This window comes from Syngnathus acus, chromosome 9 (genome assembly GCF_901709675.1).
Source record: "Syngnathus acus chromosome 9, fSynAcu1.2, whole genome shotgun sequence".
Classification (NCBI taxonomy): domain Eukaryota; kingdom Metazoa; phylum Chordata; class Actinopteri; order Syngnathiformes; family Syngnathidae; genus Syngnathus; species Syngnathus acus.
The window spans coordinates 17,527,439-17,550,859 of NC_051094.1; the positions used below are offsets into that span (position 1 = coordinate 17,527,439).

General features: G+C 43.8%; 2 protein-coding genes across 13 annotated transcripts in view; both read left to right on the forward strand.

Moving 5' to 3' along the window:
• Positions 1-3,454, forward strand: part of arrdc1a (arrestin domain containing 1a) — a 38,003-nt gene extending 34,549 nt beyond the window's left edge. Inside the window, exon 8 of the mRNA XM_037259517.1 lies at positions 3,190-3,454. Coding sequence (XP_037115412.1) covers positions 3,190-3,227 — 38 coding nt within the window. The 3' untranslated portion in view covers positions 3,228-3,454. The remainder of the gene's footprint in view (positions 1-3,189) is intronic.
• A 13,257-nt stretch (positions 3,455-16,711) lies between these two features.
• Positions 16,712-23,421, forward strand: part of ehmt1a (euchromatic histone-lysine N-methyltransferase 1a) — a 56,683-nt gene continuing 49,973 nt past the window's right edge. For 4 of the 12 annotated variants that reach the window (XM_037259449.1, XM_037259452.1, XM_037259454.1 and 1 more), the window contains exons 1-6: positions 16,712-16,875; positions 17,210-17,411; positions 21,240-21,366; positions 21,657-21,739; positions 22,566-22,755; positions 22,858-22,994. In XM_037259449.1, the coding sequence (XP_037115344.1) occupies positions 16,754-16,875; positions 17,210-17,411; positions 21,240-21,366; positions 21,657-21,739; positions 22,566-22,755; positions 22,858-22,994 (861 nt within the window). In that variant the 5' untranslated portion in view covers positions 16,712-16,753. Of the gene's footprint in view, positions 17,412-21,239; positions 21,367-21,574; positions 21,596-21,656; positions 21,740-22,565; positions 22,756-22,857; positions 22,995-23,421 lie in introns of those variants that run through there. The other 8 variants (XM_037259450.1, XM_037259455.1, XM_037259451.1 and 5 more) reach the window with 8 other exon arrangements.

The window sequence follows — 23,421 nt, forward strand, 5'->3', positions numbered from 1 at the left end:
ACTTCCAGCCACGGAGGTGAAAGAGAGCTCGGTAGAGTAGGACCGGGCGTGCGTAAAAGCCATGTCCGAGCCCCATCCACCGTCCCTGGACAGCCACCCGGCCGAGCGCTGGCCCCCGACTTCCATCCACGGAGGTGAAAGAGGGCTCCGTAGAGTAGGACCGAGCGTGCGTAAAAGCCATAATAGTTTTTCAAACCTTCTGTGTCACTCCAAATCATTAAATCCTTCAAACGCTTCATCCTCCGTGTCACTTAGAAACAAAGCCGCTCATGATGCCGGTAGTACGTGGGGCCGTTCGTCATCCCGTAATCGAATCCTTTGTCCTTTATGTAAACAACCGCCGCGCTGCGCCGCTGACGTCGCTTGCAGTTCAAATTACAGTAATCCCTTGCTACATCGCGGTTTGTTTATCACGGTTTCACCTTTTTTTTTTTTTTTTTTAAATTTTGAAAATTTGTGAAAAAATGCACATATAAGTCGCTCCTCAGTAGAAGTCGCCCCCCCCCACCCAAACTATGAAAAAAACGTGACTTATAGTCCAAAAAATACGGTATATATTTGACAGAGAAATTGAGCCTGATCAATAAACAACTAATTCACCATCACCAGTTGTAAAATTGGTGCTCCCCAATGAAAGCATGCTAATGTCAGCAGGAGCACAGAGAAGAGTCATTCTGAATGCCCCTGAACATAAATGGCCTACATTTTTTATGTTTCTGTTGTCAACTGCATTACCAGGATAGATATATTGTATTGTGAGCGATGTCCGTTGTTGAGCCAGGAAAAACAAAGATGTGGAGTATAGAGTTGGTTCTTTATTGGCAAGATCTTGGGTTGTTTGATGGCGGTCAGTACACTTGGCACAACAGCAGATGAAACAACAGTTTCCTTCTCCAGGTTTACCTTGTTTTATACTGTCCGGAAAAGGCGGGAAAATGTCACATGACCATTTGGTATCTATGAGTGTGGGGCGTCACCCCCCTGTGTGTGTGTGTGTGTGTGTGTGTGTGTGTGTGTGTGTGTGTGTGTGTGTGTGTGTGTGTGTGTGTGTGTGTGTGTGTGTGTGTGTGTGTGTGTGTGTGTGTGTGTGTGTGTGTGTGTGTGTGTGTGTGTGTGTGTGTGTGTGTGTGTGTGTGTGTGTGGTTGATACGGACTGTGGGGGCGGGTGTCACATGCACCTGGCCTGAGTGGCCTGGCCTGTCTGTCACCACTCTGATAGACTTGGGGAAAAACAAACTAAGAAAAGAGAGACGCTGGCCAGCAGGCCAATCCTAGGCCGGCACTTTGGGAATACTCCCGGTTCTCCCGATGGTCAGTCCGGGCGTGTTCGGGCCGGTCTGATTTACGACACGGGCCGGATTTGGCCCACGACCGGACTTTGGACATGTCTGGTTTAGTTGAGTTCATGTCACGTCAAGTTTATTTATATAGCCCTAAATCACAGGCAAGTCTCAAAGGGCTGCTTGGCTAAATTTAGCTTAGTGCTGCATTCTGGTGAACGATGTCTGCAAGAGTCTACCACATTGAGAAATACTTCATATGATTTTTATTTTGAAGACTGATAATAGCAAATTTAAACCAACTATAAAGCATGTGTGTATGGTAGATAGAGTAAATCAGAGTATCAAAATCCATATGATCAATTGTGATCCAGCTTTGGGGGAATACGAAGTAATGTAAAATTCTGACCGAGCTTTGGGGGGGATACAAACTAATACAATGAGATGTTTAAAAGTAACTGTATTTCGATGACTGATAAATAATTACTGAAACTCATTGTCAGGTCTAAATACCATCAGACATTATTTTACACACTAAAACAAAGAGGAGAAGACAACCAGTGTTTGTTTTACTCGTGAGGAGAATTACGTAGAAGGCCCAGTTACAGTCCTCCACCAATTCTGAGCTCCTCTTCCGCTATCTCCTCTTTTTATTTTGGGTTGCCCTGGATACAAAAGGCGTTGCTACACTAAAGGGAGGGGAGATATCGCTGTAGCAACGCAGCCTAGCTAACGAAGTGGCCTGATGGAACCTTGCCCTTTCCGCGACCCCAGCAGTGCAGTTTCTTCTTAGTTGGTTGGCAGCCTCGTCCTAGACTGCGATTAGATACCTCCAAACGTGCTGAGTGCCGTGTCCCTGTAAAACAATGCACTAGACTTTCTTGCTAGGTTTCACACAATAATAATAATGAGTAAATAATCGGATACCTCTCGTGCAAACACTAACAAACATTAAGTAAATGTGAGATAACTTGCATGAAGTCTACTTAAACAAACATTGAGTTTCACCAAATGATTCCCGAGCGCGGTACCGCTGCTCACTGCTCCCCTCGGGGATGGGTTAAATGCAGAGGACAAATTTCGCCATACCCAGATGTGTGTGTGACAATCATTGGGTCTTTACCTTTATAACTTATGTGCAACTACTTCTACATGTATGTATTTTCTGTAACACTTTATAACAAAGAAAAACAGTCCCGGTCAACAACAGTTTGACTAAAAACTACAAGGTTTATTAAAAGAGAAAGAACTTCTTTTGAACTAAAACATAGAACAAAGGTGTTCTGTTCATAACTAGTGAGGGCCTCTCACAGGCACATGCAAAAAGATAAGAAAGGAAGGGAGTCTAAGAACTCTCCGGAGCTAGACAGAGATCTTTGTTTAAGCCAAGATATGAGGCCTCCGGTCAGGCCGACCAGCGCTTCTCCATACAATTATTCTAACACTCATAATAATTGGGCAGCATGGTGGAGCCCTGGTTATCATGTCTACCTACTTGTGTATCTACAGTTCAGAGGTGGAGGGTTCAATTCTGCCTCCAACCTTCCTGTGCGGAGTTTGCATGTTTTCCGCATGCCTGCGTGTTTTTTCTCCGGGTACTCCGGTTTCAATTGCCCGTAGATGCGAGTGTGAGTGCAAATGGTTTGTGTATGTGTATGTTTAGAGAAGAAAGGGCTCAGATTTTAATGTGAAGAACCTGTGCCCAACTGTTAAGCATGGGGTTGGATCAATCATGCTTTGGGATTGTATGGGCAGCCAGTGGCACAGGAAACATTTTATAAGGAGAAAAGAAAATTTATTGAATTGATTCCCTCAATAGTAGCCATCATTTTATCTAATCCATCTAATAGTGGGCTACACAAGAATGTTTTTCACAAATTAACGGCCTATGTCATGTTTTGTTTTTCAGACGCTCCTCCTTCCTATGACGAAAGTTGTAACACCTAAACTGAGTGGAGGAACAGGAACCATGCTAGCGTCAACTACATCTACATCAACTGATAGATGTATTGGCAATAGAATTTTTTTTTTCCAAAGTCAAAGTCTGCTTTTTGTCAATTTCTTCACGTCAAGACACACAAAGAGATCGAAATTGCGTTTCCTACTACCCCACGGTGACAAGACATATTACATATTATATATATAGTATATATATATATATATATATAGTATATATATATATATAGTATAGTATATATACTATATATAGTATATATATATATATATATATATATACCGTAATTTTCGGACTATAAGTCACGTTTTTTTTCATAGTTTGGGTGGGGGGGCGACTTATAATGAGGAGCGACTTATATGTGAATTTTTTCAAAAATTTTCAAAAGAAAAAAGAAAAAAAAAAGTGAAACCGCGATGTAGCATTGGTCCACGGACAAACAAAACATTCAAGTAAACAATACAAAAAGTAAAAACAAGAAGGCACATAGAATGAATAAATAAGAGCAATGAATAAATAATAAATAAATAAATAAGAGCAACATGGTTAAAATGGAGCAATTGTGCATACAGCAGACAGTCAGAATATAGCGCAAATGTACAGGAAGAGTAGTGCAAGGCAGCCAACGTGGCCCAAGACCAGGACGTTATGCAGCCGAGGGTGGAGGGGGGAGAGGGTTCAGGATCCTAACAGCCTGGAGTATGAAGCTGTTGAAGAGTCTGGTGGTGTGGGAGCGCAGGCTTCTGTACCTCTTCCCAGAGGGCAGTAGATCAAACAAAGTGTGAGCGGGGTGACTCACATCACTCACAATCGTGGTCACCTTGCGTGTGAGATGGGAGGTGTAAATGTCCTTCAGGGAGGGGAGTGAAGCACCAATAATCCTAATACATGCTTACAGTTGGATCAGGTTTGTTTTCTGATAAAAAAAAAATTGTATTTTTAATGTACTTATGTACTTTGCTTTTTTTCCCCTTCTAATACGTACATACATTTTAAACTAGAACAGGTCAGCACACATTTAATTTATTTTTAAATTGAAATAAAAGTCTATAAGGTCAGATGATTGTTTGTATGCGGTGCCCTTGTTCAATGTCTTGGAAAATTCATCTTAGCCAATTGTAACTGTTGTGAACTAATAAATACTCAGTATCGGAAAGTTGATTCATAGGAGAGCATAATCTTTAACAGTTAAATCATGAAGTGAAATAAAATTGTTTTCACTTAAAATTGAAAAACTCAATAAAATATTCTTCCACAAACACTGTCACATATTTTACTCATAACTGTGAGCACTTCATGATTAACATCTCTTCAATGTATTTCACCACAGAAACAGATTATGCTTCCATGAACAAAGGATTGGCTTGATCTGTGACACGGATCAACACAGTGTAGATGTTTTGCACTGTTGACAAAACCAAATGTATTTGTTTTTTTCTCGGGGACTCTATCGGAAAAAAAAACTATTCTTAGCAGCTTGTTAGCAAATTAAGGCACATAGGGTAACTTTGTGAAAAATATAAATTTGGAAGAAAAATAAAATGACTTAAATACACACTATGCAAACAGTGCAGAAATGGTAACTGAGGTATAGATTTAATTATTGCAGCATTTTTCATTTGCACTGTTCTTTAAAATATTATATTTGACGACTTGCTTTAAAATTTCCAAGTAAAGCTATGAAGGCTCAAAAGAAGACTACACGCCATGGCAGCAAACATTCATTTAGTAATTTGCCAAATTGGTAGTAATGTAAAAGTTATAGACTTAAAAATAATGTCCGCACTAAAAAATTAACTATGATGGGAGAAAACAAAACAAGCCACGAGTTAAAGCCACAGACAGAAAGAAAAACAGAAGCTGTGGCAGGTGTGGCGCTCAGTGCCAGGAAAGGGGTAAATGTCCTGCTTACAAAAGTACATGTAAAAAGTGTAACAAAAGAGGACATTAGTCAAAGTCAAAGTCTGCTTTATTGTCAATTTCTTCACGTCAAGACACACAAAGCGATCGAAATTACATTCCCACTTTCCCACGGTGACAAGACATAGTACACAATATACCTACAAGCAAACAACACAAAAAGTAAAAACAAGAAGGCACAAACAATGAATAAATAAGAGTGATGAATAAATAATAAATAAACAAATAACAATAAATAAGAGGAGCAAAATTGGAGCAAGTGTGCATACAGCAGACAGTCAGAATATAGCGCAAAAGTACAGGATGCTACGCAGAAGGGGGGAAGAGAGTTCAGGATCCTAACAGCCTGGAGTATGAAGCTGTTGGTGAGTCTGGTGGTGCGGGAGCGCAGGCTCCTGTACCTCTTCCCAGAGGGCAGAAGATCAAACAAAGAGTGAGCGGGGTGACTCACATCACTCACAATCATGGTCGCCTTGCGGGTGAGATGCGAGGTGTAAATGTCCTTCAGGGAGGGGAGTGAAGCACCAATAATCTTACCAGCCGTGTTCACTATGCGCTGCAGGGCCTTCAAGTTGTATTCAGTGCAGCTACCACCTCAAACAGCGATACAACTGGAGAGGACGCTCTCAGTGGTGCCACGGTAGAATGTAGTCATGACGGCCGGAGGAGCACTCGCTCGCCTGAGTTTCCGCAGGAAGTACAGGCGGCGCTGAGCTTTCTTCGCCAGTGATGCGGTGTTGGTGGATCAGGAGAGGTCCTCACTGATGTGCACCCCCAGGAATCTGTCGCAGCTCACTCTCTCCACCACAGCACCGCCGATGGTCAGTGGCAGGTGTTGGGTGTGACCCTTCCGGAAGTCAACAACAATCTCCTTGGTCTTGTTGACGTTCAGCAGGAGGTTGTTGTCCCTGCACCACGTGGCCAGAAGGTCGACCTCCAACCTGTACTGAGTCTCGTCGCCCCCGGTGATGAGACCCACCAGAGTCGTGTCGTCGGCATATTTCAGCACGCGGTTGCTACCGTAAGTTGCAGTGCAGTCATGCGTCAGCAGGGTGAAAAGCAGCGGACTAAGCACGCAGCCTTGGGGGGCCCCCGTGCTCAGCGTGATGCTGGCGGAGATTTTGTCGCCAACACGTACCACCTGAGGCCTCTGACAGAGGAAGTCCAGTAGCCAGTTGCAGAGGTAGGTACTGAGGCCCAGCTTGTCGAGTTTGCAGATGAGACGTTGTGGTACAATGGTGTTGAATGCAGAACTGAAGTCCACAAACAGCAATCTCACATACGAGTCCCTTCTCTCCAGGTGGGTGAAGGCTGAGTGGAGGGCAGAGCAGATGGCATCCTCAGAGGACCGTTTGGCTCGGTACGCAAACTGGAACGGGTCTATGGTGGGGGGGAGAATGGATCTGATGTGCTCCATGACAAGCCGCTCAAAGCACTTCATGATGATGGGCGTCAGTTCCACGGGGCGGTAGTCATTGAAGCAGGACGGAGCAGGTTTCTTCGGCACAGGTACGATGGTGGCAGCCTTGATGGCCTGCTGCAGGGAAATGTTAAAGATGTCCGTGAAGACACCCATCAGCTCCCCAGCGCAGTCCTTCAGCGCTCGACCTGGGATGTTGTCAGGGCCCTCCGCCTTACGGGTGTTGATAGCGGCAAGCGCCCTCCTCACACTATCGGCAGAGAGGCACAGGGGCTGCTCGTGTGGAGGGGGAGGTCTTTAGCGGGCAAGTGCTGTTCTGAGCGTCGAAGCGAGCAAAGAAGCGGTTCAGATCGTTGAGCAGACGGTTGTCGCCCTCACAGCTCTGCGGCGCGGGCTTGTAGTCCGTGATGGTCTGAATGCCCTGCCATAGGCTCCGTGCGTCCCTGCTGTCCTTGAAGTGGGCGGTAATCTTGCAAGAGAATGCCCTCTTTGCATCCTTGATGCCCCGGGACAGGTCAGCCCTTGCTGTTCTCAAGCCAGCCTCCTCCCCCGCTCTGAAGGCTTTGTCCCTGGCCCTCAGCAGCCTGAGGACAGCCCCTGTCAGCCATGGCTTCCAGTTAGCCCGAGTGACGATGAATTTAGTGTGGGTCACATCATCAATGCACTTCGTGATGTAAGATGAAACGGGAGTCAGTATACTCCTCTATGTCCGTCCGATTGTTGCAAGTGGCCGCCTGCTTAAACATTTCCCAGTCAGTAGTGCCAAAGCAGTCTCGAAGCGCATCAGAGGCACCCTCAGGCCACACTCTTACCCGCTTGCGAACCGGCCTGGATGCTTTCACCATTTGTCTGTATGCGGGCAAAAGTGTGTCATACTAAAGCAGTGAATGAAGTCACTGAGAACGAGGGACAGTTTCTGGGCGAAGTCAACAAGCAGGCCAACTCGTATAATTGGACTGTTACACTTCAAATAGAGAAGGTGCCACTCACATTTAAAATTGATACAGGGGCTTATGTGGCTGTTATAAATGAAAGAACTTCCAAGAGGCTCTCTACATCCCATAAATTAAGTAAAGTAAAAAGTCCCTTTGTCGGTTCAGCGGGGAAGCTCAGATGTATACAGGGTAAAGAATACAATGTTCCTGTGTATGTAATGGAGGGTAACTGCAGTTGTCTGCTCAGCTAGTCTCTCCTGATCCACCAACACCGCATCACTGGCGAAGAAGGCCCAGTGCCGCCTGTACTTCCTGCGGAAGCTCAGGCGAGCGTGTGCTCCTCCGGCCGTCATGACTACATTTTACCGTGGCACCATTGAGAGCGTCCTCTCCAGGTGTATTGCTGTTTGGGGTGGTAGCTGCACTGACTACAACATGAAGGCCCTCCAGCGCATAGTGAACACGGCTGGTAAGATTATTGGTGCTTCACTCCCCTCCTTGAAGGACATTTACACCTCCCATCTCACCCGCAAGGCGACCACGATTGTGAGTGATGTGAGTCACCCCGCTCACTCTTTGTTTGATCTTCTGCCCTCTGGGAAGAGGTACAGGAGCCTGCGCTCCCGCACCACCAGACTCACCAACAGCTTCATACTCCAGGCTGTTAGGATCCTGAACTCTCTCCCCCCTTCTGCGTAGCGTCCAGTACTTTTGCGCTATATTCTGACTGTCTGCTGTATGCACACTTGCTCCGTTTTGCTCCTCTTATTTATTGTTTTATTTGTTTATTTATTATTTATTCATCGCTCTTATTATTCATTGTTTGTGCCTTCTTGTTTTTATTTTGTGTTGTTTGCTTGTATGTATGTATGTCGTGTACTATGTCTTGTCACCGTGGGATAGTGGAAACGTAATTTCGATTTCTTTGTGTGTCTTGACATGTGGAGAGATTGACAATAAAGCTGACTTTGACTTTGACTTTTTGAGCTGACCAGAAACTGTGAAAATGGCTCTTGTCCAGAGATTAGACCAAGTAAAGGCAGTTTTTGGAACAAGTGGTCTTTTAAAGATAGAACCTGTCAAAATCATGTCAAGTCCTAAAGCCAAACAAAAAAAGAGGTTCGATGTTACACAGACTTAAGAAGATTGAATAGAGCTGTAAAACGTGAAGTGCATATTGCCAATAATCGAGGAAATTATGCCAAGGTTCTCGGGTTCAAAAGTATTCTCATCATTGGATGCAGCAAGTGGATTTTATCAGATCTCATTGAACGAAAAAAGCTGCAAACTGACCACCTTCATTACACCTTTTTGGAGGTATGCATTTGGGATAACAAGTGCTCCCGAAATTTTCTAAATGAAAATGGCAGAGACCCTTGACTTGAGGACTAGAGCAGGGGTGTAAAACTCATTTTTGTCACGGGCCACATCATAGTCATAGTTTCCTTCAGAGGGCCATTACGACCGTCAACAAACTGATAAATAACTAAGCTTGAAACCGGAGACTAGTAAAAACTGTTCAAATGTTTTTAAAAGATCAATGGTAACAAAAAATTGCAAGCGATATCTGTATTTTTTAAAAGTGAAGACAATTTGTAACTTTAGTATTGACGAAGTTGATGCACAATTTGTCTTCGGGGCCACATAAAATGATGTGTATCTGGCCCCCAGGCCTTGACTTTGACACCTATGGACTAGAGGGAACCGAAGTCTACATGGTTGACATCCTTGTTCATGGCAAAACTGAAGAGACAGATGCCTGGAGAAGGTTCTGAAGGTGATTCAAGCGTCAGGTCTAAAATTAAACAAAACCAAATGCAAATTTAAACAGCGGCAAATTTGTTTCCTGGGACATGTTTTTAAATAAGAATGACGTCAGACCTGATGAGAAGAGGGTCGCTGGCATGAATGACTTTCCACAACCTCAAAATGTATCTGAGTTCAGGAGGTTCTTGGGAATGGTGAACTATGTACATGACCGAGTTTCTCTCAGACTTATCCACCAAAGGTCAGCCACTGTATGAGCTCCTAAAAGGGACAGTGGAATGGCAATGGAGACCTGCACAAGTCAGCATTACAGAGATTGAAGATGGCTTTAATGTCATCACCTGTACTTACCTTGTACAATGCAACCAGACTGGCAGTGGTGTCTGTCGATGCCAGCATTTATAGGGAGGATTAGAAAGCTGTTGCATATTGTTCCAGGACGCTCAAAGGTGCTGAAAAACAATCCGCGCAAATAGAAAAAGAATGCCTTGCCAGTGTTTGGGCATGCGAAAACTTTGAAAAATTCTAGCTTGCATTGGAACATTTCAAGCTTCTCACAGACCACAAGCCCTGAGTACCACTGATGAACAACAAGGACTTGGATAATGTTCCCATAAGATGCCAGAGACTTCTCATGATTTTGATGCGATTTAACACAGAGGCTGTATATTCTCCCGGAAAGACACTAGCTGTGGCAGATGCTCTTTCCAGAGGTCCTACTCAAGGGGTGTGGGATGACATGTACAGTAATAATGTCGCTGCACACATCGACTCCATCTTGAGGCATTTCCCAGCTACCCCGCAAACAATCAAAAAGATAAAGGAACACACTGCAGAGGACCCCCAGCTTCAGTTAGTGAGGGAGTTTATTCAGTCAGGATGGCCTGAGTATGAAAAACAGATACGTACCTATGTCAATTAAAGACTTTTACCAAGTGAGAGGAGAGCTGTCATTGGTAAAGGGGTTGATTACCAGAGGTAATCATATTGCTATTCCCAGTTCAATGAAAAAAGAGATCATAGACAAGATTCATGATGGGCACCAAGGGTTTGTCAAATATAGAGAGGAAGAGGGCAGCCCGAGATTGTCTGAGCGGTTTTAATCACTTTCTGCATCGCTGTCCTGTTCGCGATAGTGTGCCCAGCGTACCACATCATGATGCGGTACGCTAGGATGCTCTTGATGGTTGTTCGGTAAAAGGTTGCGAGCAGCTGCTTCTCAAGATGTTTTTTACTGACCACTCTCAGGAACTGGAGTTGCTGTTGTGGTTTCTTGACGACCGTCGTCGTGTTGACAGTCCAGGAGATGTGCACGCCCCGGAGGTTGAATGAGTGGAGCCTTTCAACACAGGTGCTGTTGATAATGAGTGGGGCCATGTCTGTGCTGTGTTGGGGAAGCCCAGGATGAGTTCTTTTGTGTTTGTGGTGTTCAGAGTAAGGTTGTGCTCTTGGCTCCACGCTGACAGTCTCTCAACCTCATCCTTGTTGGCAAACTGATCTCCTCCTGAGATGAGCCCGACTACAGTGGTGTCATCTGCAAATTTGATGACGGAGTTTGAGGGATGGAATGGAGTGTAGTTGTGGGTGTACAGTGAGTACAGTAAGGGACTCAGTACACATCCTTGTGGGGAGCCAGTGCTGAATGTTATGGTGGGGAGTGGTGAGGCCCAAATCTGACTGTTTATTGGCGGTCTGTTAGGAAGTGTTTTATCCATCTGCAGATAAAGATGGGCTAGCCAAGGAGGATCAGTTTGTTGATGAGGATGTCCAGGATGATGGTGTTGAATGCTAAACTGTAGTCAACAAATAGCATCCGCACATAGTTTCCTTGGCGATCCAGGTGGCTTAGTGCTGAGTGGAGAGCTATGGCAATGGAGTCTTCGGTGGATATGTTTGCTCTGTATACAAACCGGTGGGGGTTGTGTGTGGTAGGCAGGTTTGCTTTGATGTGCTGAGCAACCACTTTCTCAAAAGCATTTTGTGATAATGGGTGTTGATGATGTTTTTAGACAGGGAGGGACAGTGGCCTGTGATAGTGAGTGGTTGAATATTTTGGTGAAGACCCCTGCCAGCTGGTTGGTGCATCCTCTGAGCACCTTTCCTGGTATTCCGTCTGGGCCTGCAGTTCTCCTGGGGTTCACACCGGTATATATCTGTACATTCCACCCCTTACGCACACACACACGCGCACGCACGCACACGCACACGCACACTTTAATTGATGCAATGTTAGACGAGGACTCCAAAAAGTACACAACTATCAATACTCACAAAGGACTGTTTGTTTACAACAGACTTCCTTTTGGAATCAGTGTGCCATGTAAGGGCTCCAAAAAGTACACAACTATCGATACTCACAAAAGGACTGTTTGTCTACAACAGGCTTCCTTTTGGAATCAGTCCATCAATTTTCCAACACATCATGGATAATATATATTGAGTAACCTTTATTGTAGCTTTCTTCAGGGAATTTTCAAGCATGGTTATTAGCCAAACTCCTCCCATGGTGACAATCCCCGAACCCGCTGGTGGACACCGGCGGTAAGGGATGCCGTCAAGCTGAAGAAGGAGTCTTATCGGGCCGTTTTGGCTTGCGGGACTTGTGGATGGCCAAGCGGAACGCGGCTTCGGCAGTTGCTGAGGCAAAAACCCGGGCATGGGAGGAGTTTGGCGAGGCCATGGAGAACGACCTCCGGACGGCTTCAAGGAAATTCTGGTCCACCATCTGGCGTCTCAGGAAGGGGAAGCAGTGCACCGTCAACACTGTTTACAGTGGAGATGGCGTGCTGCTGACCTCGACTCGGGACATCGTGCGTCGGTGGGGAGAATACTTCGAAGACCTCAATTCCACCGACATGCCTTCCATTGTGGAAAAAGGGCCTGGAGACTCTGAGGCGGACTCTCCAATCTCTGTGGCCGAAGTCACTGAGGTAGTTAAAAAACTACAAGGCCCCAGGGGTGGATGAGATCTGCCTGGAGTTTTTAAAGGCTCTGGATGTTATGGGGCTGTCATGGCTGACACGCCTCTACAACATTGCGTGGACATCAGGGACGGTGCCTCTGGATTGGCAGACTGGAGTGGTGGTTCCCCTCTTTAAGAAGGGGGACCGGAGGGTGTGTTCCAATTACAGGGGAATCACACTCCTCAGCCTCCCTGGTAAGGTCTATTCAGGGGTGCTGGAGAGGAGGGTCCGTCGGGAGGTCGAACCTCAGTTTCAGGAGGAGCAGCGTAGCTTTCGTCCTGGCCGTGGAACAGTGGACCAGCTCTACACCCTCGGCAGGATCCTCGAGGGGGCATGGGAGTTCGCTCAACCAGTCCACATGTGTTTTGTGGACTTGGAGAAGGTGTTCGACCGTGTCCCCTCGGGAAGTTCTGTGGACGGTGCTTCGGGAGTACAGGGTGCCGAGCCAATTGATAAGGGCGGTTCGGTCCCTTTATCACTGATGCCAGAGTTTGGTCCACATTTCCGGCAGTAAGTCGGATTCGTTCCCAGTGATGGTTGGACTCCGCCAAGGCTGCCCTTTGTCATAACTTTCATGGACAGAATTTCCAGGCGCAGCCGAGGCCTTGAGGGTGACCGGTTTGGGGACCTCAGCATTGCGTCCCTGCTTTTTGCAGACGACATGGTGCTGTTGGCTTCTTCAAGCCGAGATCTCCAGCTCTCACTGGAGCGGTTCGCAGCAAAGTGTAAAGCGGTCGGGATGAGGGTCAGCACCTCCAAATCCGAGTCCATGGTCCACGGTCGGAAAAGGGTGGAATACCCTCTCCAGATCAAGGATTAGATCCTGCCCCAAGTGCAGGAGTTCAAGTATCTTGGGGTCTTGTTCACGAGTGAGGGCAGGATGGAGCGCGAGATCGACAGGCGGATTGGTGCAGCGCCGGCAGTAATGCGGACTCTGTACCTGTCCGTCGTGGTGAAGTGAGAGCTGAGCCAAAAGGCAAAGCTCTCAATTTACTGGTTGCTCTACGCTCCTACCCTCACCTATGGTCACGAGCTATGGGTCGTGACCGAAAGAACGAGATCCCGGATACAAGCAGCCGAAATGAGTTTCCTCCACAGGGTGTCCGGGCTCTCCCTTAGAGATATGGTGAGAAGCTCGGTCATCCGGGAGAGACTCGGAGTAGAGTCGCTGCTTCTCCACGTTGAGAGGAGCCAGATGAGGTGGGGAGGTGTTCCGGGCATGTCCCACCGGTAGGAGACCCCGTGGACGACCCAGGACGCGCTGGAGAGACTGTCTCTCAGCTGGCCTGGGAACGCCTTGGGATCCCCCGGGATGAACTGGATGACGTGGCTGGGGAGAGGGAAGTCTGGGAGTCCCTCCTAAAGCTGCTGCCCCGCGACCTGACCCTGGATCAGCGGAAGAAGATGGATGGATGGATGGATGGATGGGTTATTAGCCAAATAGTATTTTTTATTTATTTATTTTACTTTATTCATTTGTATTTGTGACAAAGGCTTTGCGTAAATTACATTGGTGTTTACACACTACATGTCATTTATTTATCTTGTTTTCTCTGTGTTTTTCTGTTGTTGTATTCAATGTACACTTTTGTGTATTGATGGGATTTGGTGGGGGGGGGGGGGGGGGGGTTCAGTGGGGGGGGGGGGGGCGATGGATGGTTCGCCCAGGGAGCAAAAGTAGCCAGGACTGCCTCTGCACAGCTGTGGACCGTTCCTTTACTGTGGATGATACTGTCTATCTTCGTAAAACGGGTGGAGGTTGTGGATTCCTGGACAGGTGGTAAGACAAACTGGCCCAGTGTCTCATGAAGTCAGAATCTGTGCGCTGGTCTCGGTTCGATATACGGCACAATAAAGTTGGTCTGAAATACAAGTCCTAAACCTACTCATTTATAAAGACACTACAAACTCGTTCATAACTTGCACGAACGTGAACTGAACGTAGCGCATTTTTGCTTCATGAACGTTTTTGTGAGTGCGCTCATTCTGGGGCCAATGAGCTTTTTTTGAACACGAGTTCACTTTTGTTTGAGAATGCCAGGTTTTCTCTTGGCTTTCAAGAGAAAACCCCACTAAACACACATGTAAACAAGGCTTAATTTGACGGGAGAAAAAGGATTTGGCAACCTTGGCCACAAACAGTCGCATGGCTCGAGCATCATCAAAATGCGACGTGTTTAGGTGTATTGCAGTGGAGATGCATCTGTAACAGGCTGGGTAGGGGGCCCTTGAGGATCGGAGTTAGTGACCCCTGAAACATTACACCATTGGAAGGGTGTGAATTGAAAATAATCTTTTGTCACTTCTCTTTGGAGCAGGCAAACTACAGGACTGTCTCAGAAAATTAGAATATTGTGATAAAGTTCTTTATTTTCTGTAATGCAATTAAAAAAACAAAAATTGTCATACATTCTGGATTCATTACAAATCAACTGAAATATTGCAAGCCTTTTATTCTTTTAATATTGCTGATTATGGCTTACAGTTTAAGAAAACTCCAAAATCCTATCTCAAAAAATTAGAATATTTCCTCAGACCAAGTTAAAAAAAAAAGATTTATAACAGCAAAACAAAATCAAACATTTGAAAATGTCCATTAATGCACTCAGTACTTGGTTGGGAATCCTTTTGCACGGATTACTGCATCAATGCGGCGTGCCATGGAGGCAATCAGCCTGTGGCATTGCTGAGGTGTTATGGATGCCCAGGATGCTTCAATAGCGCCCTTTAGCTCATTTGCATTGTTGGGTCTGGTGTCTTTCAGCTTCTTCTTCACAATACCCCAACAATTCTCTATGGGGTTCAGGTCAGGGCAATTGGCAGGCCAATCGAGGACAGTAATGCCATGGTCAGTACGCCATTTACTGGTGGTTTTGGCACTGTGGGCAGGTGCCAGATCATGCTGGAAAATGAAATCATCATCTCCATACAGCTTTTCAGCAGACGGAAGCATGTAGTTTTCTAAAGTCTCTTGGTACACAGCTGCATTTACTCTGGACTGGAAACACAGTGGACCAACACCAGCAGCTGACATGGCTCCCCAAACCATCGCTGACTGTGGGAACTTCACACTGGATTTCAAGCAACTTGGATTTTGCTCCTCTCCAGCCTTTCTCCAGATTCTGGCGCCTTGACTTCCAAATGAAATACAAAACTTGCTTTCGTCTGAAAAGAGGACTTTGGACCACTCTGCAACTGTCCAGTGCTTCTTTTCCATAGCCCAAGTCAGACGCTTCTTCCATTGTCTTGAGTTCAGAAGTGGCTTGACCATGGGAATACGGCTATTGTAGCCCATTTCCCGGACAAGTCTGTGAACAGTGGCTTTTGATACCTGGACTCCAGCTTCAATCCACTGTCTTTGAAGCTTCCCCAAATTCTGGAAGCGACTCTTCTTCACAATGCTGTTAAGGCTGCGGTTGTGCAGCGTTTCCTGCCACATTTCCCCCTTCCAACAGACTTTTTGTGGATGTGCTTTGAAACTGCACTCTGTGAACAGCTTGCTCTTTGAGAAATGTCTTTTTGTGTCTTATCCTCCTGATGGAGGGTGTCAATGATGGTCCTCTGGACAGCAGTCAGATGAGCAGTCTTCCCCATACTTGTGATTTAGTTTACTGAACCAAGCTGAGTGTTTTTCAAGGCTCAGGAAACCCTTGCAGGTGTTTCGAGTTAATTAGACGATTCAAGTGATTAGTTGAATACCCTACTAGTATACTTTTTCACGATATTCTAATATTTTGAGATAGGATATTTGAATTTTCTTAAGCTGTATGCCATAATCAGCAATATTAAAATAATAAAAGGCTTGCAATATTTCAGTTGATTTGTAATGAATCCAGAATGTATGACATTTTTGTTTTTTCAATTGCATTACAGAAAATAAAGAACTTTATCACAATATTCAAATTTTCTGAGACAGTCCTGTACATTGAACTGCATATTTTATAAAATAGAAAACACCCTTATGGCAGTTGGGATGTGCTGATGGAATGCAGAGCTTATGATAAAAAAGAGACAAGTCCATTGACATCGTACTACATTAACAATTTAACATAGGTGCAAAAGGAAAATAAACTTGCTTTTCTTGGGAATGAAACAATAACCACAATTCTGAGTGAATTATCTATTAAGCATGTTTATACTTTGTATTCTTTGCTGCGTAGTATTGTCTTTGTTCCCTTCTTCACCAAATCTTCACTCACTTGTTGGCAGTCAGCGAGAGATTAAAGTTATGTTTCTGACTTCTGCCTCAATATACATTTAGGGAATAAGTTTAGGTAAAAAAAGATTTTCTTGGGACAATGACCAAAATTCAGAAACAGTGAATGTGTTATTTATCAAGGAAACAGGGTGAATGAGAACGATATGAGTATTTACATGTTAATTTGCTGCCCGACTTTACTGTTTCACTCTCCAGTCCAATGGATGGCAGTAATGGACCTAAACGGTGGTTTGACAACTACCAAATAAACTACACAAGAAGAAGAAGAAGAAACATATCACAGAACTGCGCATGTATGAAAAAGTTAACTACAAACGCTGTTGAACAAGATCTGTTTAGGATAATTTTGGAAGACATCGGGGAATATCGCAACCAAATCATAACCGTTACCCGCCATACCACAACCTCCACAGACCGGTGAGAATACTTCAGGGTTACGCTTGTTAGCTAGTTAGGGAGACGCGCTGTCCAACTTTCCATACAGTTCAGTTCATGAGGAATGTAAAAAGTCAGTTCAGAGTCCGCCCATTTGCTGAACACCCTGCTGCAAATGTTTGTGTAGTTATAGTAACATAGTAGATTAATATTTATTTGAACAGCAGTTGAGTTTCTTCAGAACACTCATGGACCGTAATGGAGCAGCAGAGGGTCCTCGGCCAGACGGGGGACCCTTCAATGATTTAGGGACAGGCATGGGAACCAGTGTCGAGCATGATGGCAGGTCAAGACTAAAAGCAACTCCGTTCCACAGAGTCAGCACACGGCCTGCTGGCTCCCCTCTAAGAAGGTTTGGATATTCCGGCAGCCTGTTACTTAGCACAACTGGACAAGTCACGACTCAACTTCCGACGGATGTGCATCTTGCAGCATCCGTCGGAACTTCAGACGCCCACACATCCAATACAAAACATCCGTCATTTGAAAATACGCATACAAGAACACGTGGAGATGAGGTAAGAACCTACAAATGTGCTTTTGAAGAAAGTGTAGCAGAATTCCAATTTTCACAAATATCTGATGAATTGATCTGACCTTGCCTTTTGTGCCCCATGATCATTTCAACCGACTGAGTCCTAAGGACAGGGTTGTGCAATGTTCGATAAATAAACACTTGCGTGAGTGAATTTAATATTATTGACATGCAAAGTGAAAAGACATCCTGGTACTATCACACTGATAAAATGCTTCGCAATAGACTTAGCTAAACTGTGCTCTCGAGACCATATAGATATTTTTTAGGCCGATGCAGATTCCAATATTTGGCAGAAAAAAGTTCTGATAACCGATAAGCGACTTTCAAACCTCTGTCCTTACGGGAAGGCTGGGAAATATGGCAAAAACTTTCATCATGATTTAGTTTTTCCATATCTTTCGATCTCGATTATTATCACTATTTTTTAATTATTTATATATGCATATTATTTATATATTTTAAATTATTTTTAAAACTGAAGAAACTAGAAATTACTTTGACATTTTATTAACATACGAAGTAAATAACAAAGCAAAATAAATAAGATGCAAATATAAATATAGTACATACATAAATACTTGGCAGTAAAGCAAAGGTAGACAAATGTTAAATAACATGAGACGTAATTTATATTCCATAATATAAAGCGCTTTTGCAGGGATGCAGGACCCAGAATACACAAATGGCTTCCTTAGGGGAAAATGAATTTTTCTTTTTTTTTAAATAATGTAAACTTTATTTCAGACGTGCTTAAGCGTATTGTGGAGACTATGGCAGACAGTCAAAATTTTCATGGTCTGCGTCACCTTTTCGATATCCAAACAGACGCACGCCACACAGTTGAGTGACTTTTCTTCCCAACAATAGCGTCACCCACCTTTGATGATGATGATGATAGAACTTTATTCATCCCACAGCGAGGAAATTCACTTGTCCCAGCAGCGCATAATGAGTGCAAGAACAATACGAGTGCAAATAAAAACAAGTGCCAGAATTACAAAAAAGGGTAAATAACAGACAAGGACAAACACAAGTGCTGCTAGCAGAGACGAAACACATGCATGTTGTAAAGTCTGACAGTAGAGGGAATGAAGGACCTGCGGAACCGTTCCTTCCTCCACCGAGGGTGCAAAAGTGTGCCGCTAAAGGAGCTGCTCAGGGACCGCACAATCTCATGGAGGGGGTGAGAGGGACCGCACAATCTCATGGAGGGGGTGAGAGGTGTTGTCCATGATGGATTTAAGCTTAATCAACATCCTCCTCTCACCCACAACCTCAATGGAGTCCGGGGATGTTATGTCATGGCTGACATCTGTTTCGATTCCCTCAGGTCTGCTTTATCTTCATGTTTTCTCATGCTATTTACAACTTTGTTAATTTTTGCCGTTTACTTGCAACTCGAAACAGAACGTTGTCTTTGATTGGCTGTTGTTACACATCTGACCATGTTCTTTTTCTTTGAGTATAATGGTGGTTAGCATCTTTTAGATGGTTAGATGGTGGCTACCGCTTCTTAGAAAAAAGCTATGATTCTATGAATCCCGAATGACCACCTGGAGTCGGTGCTTAGAGCACTGATTGACTCCTTCGCGCATGCGCAGTCCGAGTTTGCATACTAAATTAGTCACCTGTGACCCCTGGATGACCGTTGACTAGTATAAAGTCCGGTGTCACCAGAGGCTCGTTTTTTATGGAACCTTGTCATGTGAACACAAGGATTCCGAGTGACAAGCCGTCCTGGCGGTCATTCAGGATTCATAGAACTGTTGTATACGTGACTTTTGTTCCATTTCATCCCTGCTGACCGCCAGGAGGTAGTACTTCAAACACTGAATGACACCACCAGACTCACCAACAGCTTCATACTCCAGGCTGTTAGGATCCTGAACTCTCTCCCCCCTTCTGCGTAGCGGCCTGTACTTTTGTGCGATCTTCTGACTGTCTGCTGTATGCACACTTGCTCCATTTTTGCTCCTCTTATTTATTATGTTATTTGTTTATTTATTATTTATTCATCACTCTTATTTATTCATTGTTTGTGCCTTCTTGTTTTTATTTTTTGTGTTTGCTTGTATGTATATTGTGTACTATGTCTTGTCACCGTGGGATAGTGGGAACGTAATTTCGATCTCTTTGTGTGTCTTGGCATGTGAAGAAATTGACAATAAAGCAGACTTTGACTTTGAAATATCAGGTGCTGTGGTGCTTGCACACAGCGACCAAACACCACTCATGCACCTCCATTGAGGGCAAGGAGAGCGCTTCCGCAATATGTTTAATGACTCAGAAATAACAAAAAGCTTTTTTTTTGCGTGCGGCAAGGACAAGACCTACGCAATCAAGTTTGGTTTAGCGCCATACTCCAAGAAGAAGCTAGTTACGAGTGTCAATAAAGCCGGACTGTTCATCCTCATGTTCGGTGAAAGTTTCAATACGTGTTCAAAGAAAAAACAGATGTACATACACATTCGGGTTTTAGAGTATGACTGTATGACTTCAAGATATTATGGTTCAGAATTCCTGGGATATGCGAGAGCAGATGATCTGTCACAAAGTGTATTTTCACGTGCAAGAGAGTGAACTAAGAATAAATAATAAATATAATAGAATACAATACATCCTTGAAACACATTGTTTTTCTAACTTATCTCACTGTCAAACGCTGGCCCCATGTTATACCTAAGGAAAATGTAATGCCATATTTTTAGGCTAAGGTTGTCTATGCTTCTGTGTGATAGAGAGAACCACCAGTAAACAGTGTTGGGCAAATTACTTCCAAAATGTAATTAGTTAGTTACTAGTTATCTTTCAAAAAAGTAATTCAATTACTCCTTCACAAATGTAACTAGTTAATAGGGAAAGTAATTATTGCATTAGGTTTGATTATGTAAAATAATTCAGATTTTATAGCATGTCAATACAGTTGCATAGAGTAGAACAACATAGACCTTCATTTAACTTAATATTTATTGAACAATGTAAAATAAGCATAAAATAATCAATTGTTACACAACTTCCAGATAATTGTTCACATCAGCCGAACGCGCACACCGCACACTTTTAAACATTTTTTACGGCAAAACTCCTCTAATGAGAAAAAAAAAAAGTTACAGCACGTAGTGGCCAACAATTCACTATATGGTAATGTAAACAATGTTGCGTCTTCGTACAGTCGAACGGCTGAAAATCAAACATAGAAAAACATAAAAACATACTCCTCATTCAAAGTCCCCCAAGCCTGCTCCCGTTTATTTTTATCCAGGTATAAGTACAAAGAAGAGTACAGCGAGGGATGAGCACGGACGGCGACAATGATCATTGTTTTGTTTATGTTTTTGGCCCACCGTGGCGCAGAATACATTCCCGAAGCTGATTGGCTGACGCGAGGCGTCGTAAATCAAAAGTTAGTCCGTGGAAACCCAGAAGGGTTTTAGTGTTGCTTGTCGACGCGTCCCAAGCATCATAATAATGTGCCACATTCCACTGTTAGTAACGATAACAGCGTTACCACAATTAACAAAGTAATTGAGCAGTAATTGTCACACGGGCTTTCACACGTCAAGACAACTGAAAATCGGCCACGACAAGCTTTGTTTGTCTGCGACATGTCTGTAGGCTCATTATCGTGCTACATCTGAGCAGTCTGACGTCGGCATTAGGGGCACTCGACTTGTTTTTCACTTTTTTCATCTTGGTGCTTCTTCCTTGATCTTTTGAGTTTGATCTTTTAACTGGGTGAAATTTGACCTAGTTTTTTTTGGGAAATTGTTATATGCATTAATGTATGTTCATTGCTGTCTTCTGTCAGAAGTCTGCTGGGAAGAGAACCAATTTGGTCTTGACAGACATGGACACTTCAGTGTCACCTGAGGTCACAGAGATTTGTGTTAAAGATGAAAAGAGAGCTGTCGTCATCTCCGCTAAACCTCACTCAGGTTTTGTTTCATCCAATGTTCTCTGGTTAATCAGTAGTACTTAATATTGTTCTATGTCATCATATATATCATATCATGTATTGTATGATATCATATACATCATATTACATATGTCATATCATGTCTTATTAGCCATTGTTTTTAACTTGCACTTTTACACACTACCGAGCTGGGCACCTGAGTCCATCACAGCGTTTCTGCAGTCATAGTAGCTGACTGAACATTTCGGGTAATAAATCACCACTGTTTTTTCCAATGGCTGCTTACATTTATGATTTTTTTCTTCAAAGCTATGAAGAAGAAGAAAAGGAAGATGGGACTCTACAACTTTGTCTCTAAAAAGAAAGCAAAGCCTTTGAAACACCTGAAAAATGTAAGTTTGTGTACATTGAAAAATAGTTTGAAGGCTTTTTGTGTCCTAAAAAGATTCTTCTTCTCAAATTTTGTTTACAAGATCAAAGCTACACAACATTGTGTTACCTAGAATGTTTTGCATAGCAATCGGTCAAACGCCACAATTTCTCCACAGGCCAGCTTGATTTATAAAACCTCTACGCATCCCTGTGTTGTTTCAACACTTTTATAATTATATTCTTATTTCTGAATTCTGATGAACTAGATAGAAAGTAACTTGACATAACCAGGTTTAGCTGTTTCTTTCACAAATTGAGAGACTTAACTGCTAGGCACATGAGGTCCCAGTTGACATCGGGACTGCTCGGCAGTCAGTCACAGGGCACATACAGCATAGAGACAAACAGCCATTTACACCTCAGTTTCATACAGTCACTGAGTGGGAACTGAAGTAACACTGCTCGTATGGATGTAAGGCAAGTCAAACTTTACATCATCAGAGACCTGGACAGTCGTTATGAATACATTAAACATGAATACTTCATGTCATTGGCACCGGTGTAGGGGTTCACTTGCTGGACTTCAGTGTAGGCAGCGTCTGTTTAGTTCCCTTCAATAATTGTGTAAATGTGACCATGAATGGTTGTCTATTTGTGCCCTGTGATCGGTTGGCCGGTGGCCAGTAAAGGATGTTATCTTGCCTTTTGCCCAATGTCAGATGAGATTGGCTCCAGTTACCTGTGACGCTGAATAGAATAAGCGTTGCTTATTGAATATTGGTGGATGGAAATTAAATCCAGCCCCCATATGCTTATCAACACACATTTTTGTTTTTGTATTATTAGTACGGCGCTGTGCAGATGAGCCATTTTGGAGAAGATGGGATTACAAAATCAGGAGACACCTCAAGTATGAGACGTGAATCTTTGACTGAAGCCCAATCTGGGGAAGCAAACAATTTTGAATACACAGAGCTGAATTTAGACTGTCTTGGTCTGAAAAGTCAGGAAGAGCTGCTTTTACCTTACTCAACAGGTACTGTAACTGCCAGAGCTCAGTATTTTACTGCATTCGTGTTCCATCAATACTAAAAACAATTTTGTATAGATGTAAACTATATCTTTGTATTTTGACCAGACCTTGCTGAGGTGACAGACTTAGACCTGGCTGAGGAGTTACCATTGTGCTGCTGTCGTATGGAGACTCCTCCCTGTGGAGGCAGATTGTCTGAACAGGATCAGACCTGTATGGCCGTGGAGAGCATAGACGGAATGGTAAAAACACAACATGAGCAAAACACTTGGAGTGACATTTCCACACTGCCTACAACAAATGTTCTAATTATTTTATTTATGAATCCTTAAAGAGACACAAAAGCGAAGATGGTTCATTTTTCACTAACAAGCCTGGTGTATGTATTCTTTTTTTGTCAGTGAAATGCTAAAAGTTAGCATTTTCTATTTTACCCATTCATTTTGGAGAAATAATGAAACAACAAATACCTTTTAAAATCCCCACTTTTAATGAGGAATAGGGCCATACACCCCTCCACTCCATGTCTTGGTTGATGACGTCACGGAAGGAAGCGATCACAATTTCCCCATTAGAAATCATTGTACAGACTAGACCTTAAAACACGGGTAGGCAACTCCGGTCTTCGAAGGCCGGCGTCTTGCATGTTTTCCATGTCTCCTTGTTGCA